General features: G+C 42.1%; 1 protein-coding gene across 1 annotated transcript; it reads left to right on the top strand.

The window, feature by feature from the left end:
* Positions 1-238: 238 nt before the first annotated feature.
* LOC146074239 (uncharacterized) lies at positions 239-9,947 on the top strand. The gene is made up of 4 exons (XM_083182125.1): positions 239-566; positions 2,199-2,290; positions 3,774-3,832; positions 7,255-9,947. The coding sequence occupies exon 4, from the start codon at positions 7,350-7,352 to the stop codon at positions 9,672-9,674; it is 2,325 nt and encodes a 774-aa protein (XP_083038251.1). The 5' UTR covers positions 239-566; positions 2,199-2,290; positions 3,774-3,832; positions 7,255-7,349; the 3' UTR covers positions 9,675-9,947.
* Positions 9,948-11,962: the final 2,015 nt, after the last annotated feature.

The raw sequence follows: 11,962 nt of genomic DNA, 5'->3' as shown, positions 1-11,962 counted from the left end.
TTCGCTGAGGGCAACACAATTTCTTTTGTCACAATAGGGACTATGAGAGTGGATTCTGCAGAATCTCTCTCCTTATTGTACTGATCTCCCCCCTTAATCAAAACAGTGCAGGGGACATCTCTCATTGCTCCTGCCTTATTTGCAGTAATATTACGTTCTCTCTCTATTACAGAGCCCTGATTAGCATCTGTGACCCATACTTGCCTACTCTCCCGCATTTAGCGGGAGTCTCCCGGTTTTGCACTCTTCCTCCCGCTCTCCCGCAAGGCCATCCGTTCCTCCCGGTTTTTGTGCCATTCCCCCCCCCAATACGCACTGCGCATGCGCCCGCGTCATATCTCGGGGGCGTCGCCCTAGTGCGCGACGTCATTCAGCATGCCGGGTACCGCGCGGGGCTGTGTGGGTACCCGGCAGCAGCAGCAGCAGAGTGAGCGGAAGCTGGGAAGCGCAGCCACGGACGGAGCAGGAGGACAGCGTGCTGCGTGGACGGAGAGGAGCAGTGGCAGCAGCGGGGACTGTGTCTGTGAGTGACAGCGGGAGTCCGGAGCCGGGAGCAGCGACCAGCGGTAAGTATAACACAGTCTGCAACCTCTCTCCCCCACCAACTAAGCCTGCTTCTTTTTTTTTTTATGGAGCTCCTAGCACTACCACGCTTTAGAGGGGGGAGGGGAGGGGGAACTGACCATTTACATGGTCCTCCCTGTTTTTTTTTTTTTTTGGGGGGGGGGGGGGTGGGGGGGGCTGGAATGGTTATCAATACACCATCAGTGCTGCCACTCATCAGTTTATTAACCAGAGGACAAGGTCATGAAGAGATGTATTCTTCCTCTGAAAGGTACATTTCAATGATTTTTGCACCCCCTGCTTGCCTATATAGAAGTACCACCTCCCGCAGAGGTTCTGTGGAAGCATACCTCTCCAGTGAGCTTACATGTCAGCTTGCAAGTGCTCATACAGAGGAAAAATCCTCCGATATAAGTAACCATCGGAGGATTTTTCCTTTGTGCGGGCACTTCCGAGCTGACGTGTAAGTGTACAAATCCGCTTGCAGCTGTAGCTTACGTCTTTTCAGCTGCAGTGGTTTTCTTTGAATCGGGAGCCGGCACTGATGTCATGTGACATCATCCACCCTGAACAGGCCGGGGAACGCCTGCTTTCCCTGGGGCCTGTACAGCGTTTCTATGAGTGCGCCCACCGTTTTTGTGGACACACCCATGAAACGCTGGATGCCCACCCCAGAACACCCCCTGCCTGTTAATCACTGTGCGAGTACCCCAGTGATTGAGAATATCACCAAAGGTGCTCGCAGCAGGGGTCTGCACAAGGGCATTAGTGCCCACCATCGGCAGAGGGGTTGAATTAGCTGCTCTATGAGTAGTTCTGGATCAACAACTTACAGATCAGCTTTGCGTCTGATCTAAAAATCCACCACTTAGTAAATAAAGCCCTGTGATATCAACTGACAAATATGGAGGGGAAAGGGTGATGGTTGGGGGCTCTCTTGCTGTATCCCAAGTCTGTGACTAGACCAGAGTAACTGGTACCATCAACCAAAAGTGGTATCACAGCATTTTACAGCACCATTCAATTCTCAGGGGGAAGGCCTATTTCACATGGGATGTTGCTATGGGCAACCAATCAGATACAATCTATTATATTCCAGAAGCTGCTTTATAAATAAAAAGTATTTTCTGATTGGTTACCAATAGCAACATCCCATGTGAAACAGAACTCCAATCTGATTGGTTACCAATAGCAACATCCCATGTGAAACAGAACTCCAATTTAGCACATTTCCATTGTGGTGGTAAAGTACAAACAATTCTGTTTAAAAAAATAAAATAAAATTGTGAAAAACTGCTGCAGGATATGCCGTGAGATGTGAGTCCCGATACGATCAGATCGCATCGGGACTCGCATCGCACGGCATGCTGCAGAGGGACAATTTAGACTATATAATGCAGATCTGCACTATCTAGTCTTGGCTGCCCTCTCTATTTCACTGCCGATTTGCACTCACACGGGAGTGCGCATCGGCAAGTAATCGGGCTCGCAAGCCCTAAAAAAGCATATGATCTGCATGCAATATGGCTTCCGATGTTCACTATATCGGAAGCCATATCGGCCCATCTGTACACACCATAAGGGCTTACATTGCTTCATTTAATTGTATCTAATTGTATCTATTTTTACTGCAGTTGCTGGAACTACGCTGAGGTCATCCTCAAGCGCCTGTCAGCGGAGGGAGAACGGAGAACGGCGCCCTGTGATCTGGAATCTTATTTAAGAGGTATGTGTCATTTATTTGAATTGTTCACTTGTTGCCTGACGACGAAGCTACGTGCTCCGAAATGTTGGCACTCAGGTCTTTAAAATAAACCACAGGAGGCTCTTGTAGTTCAACGTTTCAGCGCTTGCAGCGCTTTTATCAAGAACAGCATGATAAAAGCGCTGCAAGCGCTGAAACATTGAACTACAAGAGCCTCCTGTGGTTTATTTTAAAGACCTGAGTGCTGCCGTCATCGCTGTATGTAACGGCTGCCACGTGGGTGTTGTGCCTCATGGAAGGCACCAGGCAGGCTACTACTTATCCGGAGTGCTGTGGATTCCCTCTACACATACACACACACACACACGTGTGTGTGGAGAGAATCCACGGCACTCCGGATAAGTAGTAGCCTGCCTGGTGCCTTCCGTGGTACTCCCAGTCAAGGGTCCAATATACAATCAAAATGATGGTGGCACTCACAATATAACACACTAAGATAGGTCAACAAATCGAAGCTTTAATGTGTACGCTTCTTCATCAGGACATACAATAATCACAAATACATAAAACACATTTATACAGACCACCATAACGTGCTGACCAGCGGTAGCGTCACGTCATGCCGGCGACATACGATTGCATCGGCGCATGCCGGTGATGTTGGCCTACCATGATGCTGCCGCTGGTCAGCACGTTATGGTGGAACAGGTTGAGTATCCCTTATCCGACATGCTCGGGACCATGAGCATTTCAGATCAGGGATTTTTCAGTTTTTTTGAATATTTTTTTACCATACTTACCGGGTCCCCTGGCGTCCACGGCAGCCTTCAGGATCCTCTTCAGTCATCCTAGGTTGCATTGCGTGAGTTTTGTTTGCAGGTGCGCTGCTGACGTCACCAGCGCACTCGCGCAATGCACCACTGGGACGGGAGGTGCCGCTGAAGAGGATCCTGAAGCCCGCCGTGGACGCCGGAGGACGTGGTAAGTATCAAAAAAGGGGCAGGAAACGGAAAAAACAAACAAACAAAAAAAATTCTGAAAAACCACAGTTTTTGGAATATTTGGGGTTTTGGATACGGGATACTCAACCTGTATGTGTGTGTGCTTGTGTTCACCAGGGTCGGCGACCCGGGATTTGCAACCCGGGTTGACCCATTCGAACTGAAGTAATACTTGTGTAATTCAGCAAATTACCGGGTTGACATTTTTAATCCGTTAATTTGCTGCTGAGTGTGAAATGGGGTTAGACTGCATCCGACAAAATGACCCTGCACTGAAAATACTGTGTAATTGCCAGGTGGATTTTTATTTTGCACATCTAGTTACATCTTTGGTTTTATTACTTATCACTACATGGCTAGCTTTCATGAGACCTCGTGGATGGGAATGAAGCACTAATATTAGCTATTACAATTCTATGCAAACTCAATCTCACACTGTAATCTATGTAAACTGGAAGCCTAAGTATGTATTTGTTATAATGATTTTAGCTGGTTGTTTATAGTATTACAGGTCCTGTTTCTGCAGTGCAGCACAGCAACAAAGAGAGACCGAGACCTTCAAGTAAGTTTTCAGTATTTATTTATTTTTACAATAGTAGACTTGAACTATGGAGTGTTATTTATGATAGCGATTTAGGGGCATTTTTCGAAGCGATCTCACTAGATTACTTAGAAAATGCCCTTACATCGCTCAGTGTGTAGGGGACATAACAATGCGATATTGCCCAGCAATTAATATCCAGCATGCTGGATATAAATTGGTCAAGGCCAGTCTTCTCACCAGAGAACACTGGCCCTGACCGATCGCTCAGCAAACAGCGCTAACACAGCGCTGTGTGCTGAGCGATCTTGCTGAGTGTTCTGAGCAATCTAGCATCACACAGAACTATCAGCAAATCTCAATGTGTGGAGGTATCTGTAGGGGTCTATTCAACAAGCATTGTTGAGAGAGTTAGTTACCATGCTTGCCTACCTGACCCCCTTCATGAGGGACACAATGCTCTGCTCCTGGGCTTTCCTGGTAATGTATGATTGCCATCACCTGTGGTGACACCTTTCTTATCAGTTACCCAGCTCCACACAGGTGCCGGCAATCATACATTATCCATACCTCCCAGCATGCCCCTCTCCAGGAGGACACAATGCTCTGTTCCTGGGCTTCCCTGGTAATGTATGATTGCTAGCACCTGTGGTGACACCTTTCTTATCAGTTACCTAGCTCCCCACAGGTGCTGGCAATCCTACATTATCCATACCTCCCAGCATGCCCCTCTCCAGGAGGACACAATGCTCTGCTCCTGGGCTTCCCTGGTAATGTATGATTGCCAGCACCTGTGGTGACACCTTTCTTATCAGTTACCTAGCTCCCCACAGGTGCTGGCAATCATACATTACCAGGGAAGTCCAGGAATAGAGCATTGTGCCCCTGATGGAGAGGGGCAGGTAGGCAACCCTGATATATATACTGCTATATACTATTATAGATAATTACCTACCTGCCCCGCTCCATCAGGGGCACAATGCTCTGTTCCTGGACTTCCCTGGTAATGTATGATTGCCAGCACCTGTGGGGAGCTAGGTAACTGATCAGAAATGTGTCACCACAGGTGCTGGCAATCATATATTACCAGGGACGTCCAGGAACAAAGCATTTTCTCCCTCATGGAGGGGGTCAGGTAGGCAAGTATGCGTGTTACCATTTGCAATGGCAGATACTACATCACCGGAACAATTCTATGACTGCTTCTTCACGACATGAATCTCTTTCCCATAGGATGGAGCAGGGCATCAAAAATGGTCAGCATCAGTTAATGTAAATTAAAAATATATGTATTGTAGTTTGATGAAATGGGAAATAAGGAGGTCCAGTATTGAGACCATAACTTTGTGTGAGGATGATAGGTAAGCAGGACATTTCAGTGAAATCTCCAGCATTGTTTGTTTAACGAATGGGGCCAACCCTTTGGTTTTACAAAAGTAGATGAAAGTTAATAATTGTATTTTTTTAAAAGGATAGTAGGTGCTATAAGAACTAACTAAAAGCCTACTTGAAGATATTGTTCATACACATAGACAAGTTTTATTTGACATGGCGCTACAATGGAGTAAAGAACCCTGTCTGTTTCTTGCTCATAAGCATCATACAAGTTTTTTTTTCCGATTTAACCTAACGTAACTTGCATTTGTAGTGTGTGTGTGTGTGTGTGTGTGTGTTTTTCTTTAAGGTGGAAGGAAAATGCTACTTTTTAACTTTGTACCTTCTTATTGTGATCTAAAGTGTTCGCTTTGAATGTGGACATTTTTTATTGAAAATTGTAGCTTTTATTGGAAATACATGTACTATTGAAGGAATTAGGCACTAATTCAGCATGGGTTGCTAATTACATAATTCACAAATTGATTATCAGATGACTAACCATGCATTAGGGAAATTAGCGACTTAGAATGTTAGGGTGTGGAAACCGGCAATTTTCTGGTAGTGTCAGAAAAAAAATGGAGGTGTGCCAATTTTTAAGGGAGGGTCTGTGATGTCAGCGCCGGCCTTGTTCATTCTGTTTCAGATGCAGATTGGTGGAAACCTCAAAGCTACTCATATATGCACAGAAGGCAAAGTCTCTTCAGTGGTATGGGATTTGTGAGTAGATAGCAATAAATTTACATGCGGTGGATTTCTCCACACGGTCACCTGCAACTTCTCAAATTAGCAATCCAAGCTGAATTAGGCCTTAGATGATTATGCATTATATATATATATATATATATATATATATATATATATATATATATATATATATATATATATACAACTCCAATGAAAGAAGGCACTCAGGAAACAGCGAAGTAAGATGAAACAAAAAGCGTGTATTGTTTTAAGCTTTCGGGGTTTGACCCCCTAACTCAGAACACGACTACAGGCTGTAGTCGTGTTCTGAGGAAGGGGGTCAAACCCCGAAAGCTTAAAACAATACACGCTTTTTGTTTCATCTTACTTCGCTGTTTCCTGAGTGCCTTCTTTCATTGGAGTTGTTATATGAAGATTTGTTTATGGCACCGGGGCAAGTTGTTTTATTACCAGAGTGCCAGCAGGATTGGACCCGTATATGTGTATGTGTATATATATATATATATATATATATATATATATATATATATATACACACATACACATGTTCTTGTGCTACAAATACATAGTTTACACTTGGTATTAACAGCTGCCATGGTTTGATTCTGTTTAGAAAACTCTTCTGGCAATGTTCCATGTCATTTTACGAAGGCTGTGTGTGGCAAAAGATTTTGGCTGTGCAACTTTGGAAGGAAATTTATCATTTTTGTGCGTCACTTATATATAACTGGAAAATGACATTAGCATTTGTGTTAACTTTACTTCAAAATGATATTAAACATTTAAACATTCAAAACACAGCACATGATGTAGTTAATGGGTGAAACATACATTGATTGAGTCCACAACTGCAAAAAGGGACCACTGCTGCTTTGTGCGTTTCAATGTCTGTGCGCACGCTCAGCGAGTTGTGTGCATGCGCACACACGCACAGCTTAGAGAGAACACTGTCTTCTGGTCATTATCCCCTCATTGAACACTCTTCTGTCCAGTGTTTTTACAATTCTACTAGAAAAGTTTTTCTTCTTCACACTAAGCCCTATAACACATACATGTCAGTGACCACTTACACGTCACAAATCTACCAGCTCTCTGTAAGACTGCCTTCCTTCCCTAAGGGTTTGCACTTTGCATGCCCTGGTTGCTAGATATTTTATTTCATTATTTCTCTAATCCATATCTATCTACATCATTCTCAAAGCAGCTGCCCAACTTTTACATTAAATAGTGAACATAGTACATTTTCTGACTACAATAAAAGTTACTTTGCTTATACAGTGGATAAGTGTTAGTGATAAGATAGAGAATCTATAGCGCAGAATATGGAAAACATAATTTATGTTTTTTCAATTGTTTTGCAGAGAACTTAACAGTAGCTGTACAGTATACAGCAAAAGGACTGAGTTCCCTGTGAAAGTATAGCAAGTAGAAATTTGATATCCGCAAAACATACAGTATGGATATCCGGAATTTTTTCGGCAAAAAAAGTGACAAGCAGTCACAGCCTCCTGATCCCAAGAGAAGTGGGGAAAGTGGATCTATGCCCATAAGATCTGATTCTCCTGAATGTATCACAGACAGTGATGACAGTGATGCATCTATTATAGACATTCAGAATCCAAGTACAAGTTTCCATGAAGTTGGGTGTGCTGAGCAGGAAGATCCTTGCTCCAGTAATAGAGAAGAGCAGGATGAAATGCAGGAAGTTGGGTGTGATGAGCAGGAAGATCCTTGCTCCAGTAATAGAGAAGAGCAGGATGAAATTCAGGAAGTACCTGCTAAAAAAAAGAAATACTATTGTGAATTTAATGCCAAAATATCAAAAAGTTATCCAGTGCTAAAGAAATCTTCACGTGGAAAATATTCTGCCTATTGCACAGTATGTAACAGTGATTTTGCTATCAAACATGGTGGTGTTAATGACTGTAAACGCCATGTGGACAGTGCCAAACATAAAAAACTATCAGAAGCCCGTGATAAAAGTCAGAAATTGGTTAGCTACTTAACTACATCTCATGACGAGCATGCGGTAATTCATGCAGAAATGCTTTTTACTGGCTTCCTGATCGAGCATAACATTCCTATTTCTGCCTCTGACCATGTAGGTAAATTGATGAGGGCAATGATGCCAAATACAAGTGAGGTTGCAGTACAAAAATATGGTTGTGGTAGAACAAAAACAACTGCAATTATTAATTATGCACTTGCACCACACTGCACAAAGCCGGTTATAGAGGCTTTGAAGATCTTGCCATTTACCCTAGCACTAGATGGAGGAAATGAATCTGAGGAGAAATTATTTCCCGTTTTAGTGTCCTATTTTGATTTGGATGGAAAAGTTAAGCCAAAGCTCTTAGATCTTGTGGTTTGTAACATTGCCACAAGCATTAATATTGTAAATGCAGTAGATGAGGTTTTTAAAAAAGAAGGAATTCCCTGGAAAAATTGCATTGGTCTCTGTTTAGACAATGCATCTGTAAATATGGGAAGACACAGGTCTGTAAAAACGTTGATTCAACAGAAGAGCCCTTCTGTTTTTACAGAAGGGTGCCCATGCCATCTTGTGCACCTTGCTGCAAGCAAGGCAAACAATGAACTTTCATTTGATGCAGATGCTTTTCTCCATAAACTTACAACCTACTTCAGGTTCAGCGCTAAAAGAATTCAAGCACTGAAGGAGATGAGTGAGTTTGTGAACATTGAGTATGCTAAGATACTGCAACATGGGGCAACCAGGTGGCTTAGTATGCATTCCTGCATTGAGAGGGTGCTTAAAATGTTTCCAGCACTAAAGTCCTTCTTCCAGTCAGAAGACTGTGAGAAAAATCCCAGGAGTAGAGCTCTCTGTGACATGTTTGAGGACTCCACTACTGAGCTGTATATCTTGTTCCTTCATGCAGTTCTTTGCTCATTTAATGAGACTAACACAGTGCTCCAGTATCGTTCTCCTTTTATCCACAAATTGCAGGAGTGCCTGATGGAGTTATATAAGAAACTACTGCTGAAATTGGTGAAACCCACCATAATTAAAGCTGCTGATACTGCAGAAGGACTTCTGAGCATAGATTTTTGTGATTCAGAAATCCAAATGGGGGACAGAGAACTCTTTATTGGGTTTACAACTGGTAACTATATAAGGACCTGTTCTTCCCTAGAACCCAGAGCAGTGACTAAATTTTATCGAGAAGTGAGAAACTTCTATTGTTCTGCTCTTACATATATGAAAAACAAATTTCCCTTAAATGATGATATAATAAAAGCGATGAAGGTCTTTGACTACAAAAACCGCGTGGCAGCACAATTCCAAGACATTGAAGTGCTTGCTAAACGCTTTCCCCAAGTGATAGACAACACCATGATGCAGAAAGTGCATGAAGAGTTCTCCGAGTACCGTGTGTATGACTTGCCCGAGTCCTCCTTACAACATTGCACAGAAGACGGTGTTGAAAGAGTGGATTCCATTTGGCATGAACTGAGCATGGTTATACATCCAGCAACAGGGAACAAAAAATTTGCTATATTATCAAGTATGGCCAAATCTCTGTTAGTTCTCCCGCACAGCAATGCGGAAATTGAACGCGTGTTTAGTATGGTCCGCAAAGTTAAGACTGAGCTCAGAGGAAAATTGGCTACAGAGGGAACACTAAAAAGTCTCTTGCAGTGCAAACTTAATCTGTTTACAGATCTAAGCTGTCACCAGTTCAAGCCTTCTAAAGAGCTTTTGTCTAAAGCTAAGTCCGCAGGTTATCAGCAGCGGAAAACATATACGCGTGATGCCTAAGATGTGTTGAAACAGTATGTAACACCAGTCTAAACCTTAGCTATTCTCATTTGTAGTTAAGCCATTCCAAACTTACTACTTTTAAGAAAGCATAAAAAAAGAGAAAATGTGATAAAATGTTCCACTGGGCTGCACTTTATAAAACAGTTTACTTTAATACAGTTTACATGCTAAGTTTAGGAATTGTACTTTGCAAATTTTTCATGCTTAAGTTAATTGAGCACATTCCACTTTTGTTACCTTAAGTATACACCGTTATGTTATATTATTTAAAATGTGGTTTAAAATATTTTGTTCAATCTATTCTTTTATTTATTGGACAGTAAAGGTCTTATTTGTTAAGTTATTTAAATATACTTCTGTTAATATTTACATTATGTATGTTATTTAAAGCATGATCATTTTTCAATTAAACAATTATTTTGGTAAAGCCTATTTTCTACTTCATACTATGTGTAATATAAAAGGGTAAGTTCTTGTGGCTGCCAGCACCTCAGGGCATTGTTAGTAATTCATTATACTATATATTAACTGTATGGGACCTGACTTACATTTCATTGAGGGCATAGTATACTAAGGATAAGATGTGAATGTCTGTTTGAAGAACTAGTGGGTAGAGGTTCTATGTGAGTGACTGAGTTGTAAAGGAAAATCTGCTCTAGAAGGGCAGCCAATAAATTAACATATACAGGTTTCTATATGTAGTAATAATGCTACATTACTCCCAACTGTCCTAATTACTGTGGGACAGTCCCACTAATTGGAGACTGTCCTGCTGTTCCAGCAGGCTGGGTCAATTGGGGAAGCTGGAGATCTCAGCTGCCCTACTGAGCAGCCGGTGATAGCTGAAGAGATGCCATGTTCATGGAAACTCCAGTGCAGGGAGAAAGCCAAGGGCTGCTTAGGGAGCGCTGGGCAAGCCCCTAAAGTGACAAAACAGGGTTGTGGTGCTAGGCCCCACCCGTCCTTAGACCACGCCCCTTTAATCAAAGCCACACACCATTTTCAAGTTGATTCAGATTACATATTTCATGAGCATCAAACACATGGCAACCACACATGATTGCTGGTTTCAATTGTACAGCTTCTGTTCGTAGGTTGCCCATATACATACTTGCTCTGGTGGTATGCGGCTCTTCATATTTTTTTCACCAGCCACTGCAGGACACACCCCTGGGTGAAAATAGATACGCCCATATGTGTCACTAGACACGCCCTTTGGTTGATGACACACCCCTTTAATGGTGCGCGACGCTGCGCTCGGTGCATTTGCTAGCATCTAAAATCTCCCTCATTTTGCTTTTCAAAAGTAGGCAAGTATGCTGTGACCATTTCAGACTTTGTAGTCTGTTTGTGAATGAGCCCCTCTGTGGTCTCATCCCTGCTCCTAACACCTTTGCTGGGTGCTTCTGTTATCCCTTCATGAGAGATCTGGGCAGTTTGTTCACAATCTACCAGAAAATTTACTTTTGTCTCAGAATTCTTCTGAGTACACTTCTTAACCTTTAGGGATTTTAAGAAGCAATGCACCTTTGCATTCATTTTCAGGCATGCCCTCTTAAGACGTGAACCTGATTTCTCTTTACATTCCTGCTTAACTTCTAAAGTCGCTGCTCTGTGCATTTTCCTAAATGCTACAGCAACTCTTTTCATTTTCAACATTGCACTTATTTTACAATGCTGTATGTATACTTTTGTACACAAGATATCCTCCCAATGAGAGTGTCCGGATTCTCAAAGTTAACTCTAATATCTGGTACTAATTATCATTTATTTGGAAATGCTCATTTCCACTGTTTATTTATTCTAGGCCTTTACAATTATGAAGTGCCTATTTAGTAACATACCCCACTGTGATCTTGCAATGTGTCAGCAGGCTAAACAGCCCTTGTGCTGAGCCTAGTAAATATAGTATTAGTTAAAAATGTTTCTGAATAATGCCATATTATCAATATCTAAGCGTGCACTCCCAGATAATGGTAACAATGGAATATCAGTTCTGTTTCACCAATACGTTATTCTAGGTCTACAAACAATGCAAGATAAAAATACACAATAGTATTACGTTTTCCTAGATACATCCTCACTGTGATTCTGTAGGTTAGGTAGCCAGCTTCACGCATCTGCTACTCCTTATAAATATTATAATCATACAATCAGATACCAAAATGTACAAGTCCTGCTGCGGTCGCCATTGTTGAGTTTTATTTTAGGGATCATATATCTCTCTTATCCCAATAATGGTTATTGAGATTGAAATATTATATAAAATATATTTATTATATCTG

This window comes from Crinia signifera, chromosome 4 (genome assembly GCF_055691185.1).
Source record: "Crinia signifera chromosome 4, ASM5569118v1, whole genome shotgun sequence".
Taxonomy (NCBI): domain Eukaryota; kingdom Metazoa; phylum Chordata; class Amphibia; order Anura; family Myobatrachidae; genus Crinia; species Crinia signifera.
The sequence above is the reverse complement of the archived record's forward strand: the minus strand, read 5'-3'. Positions and strand labels throughout refer to the sequence as shown.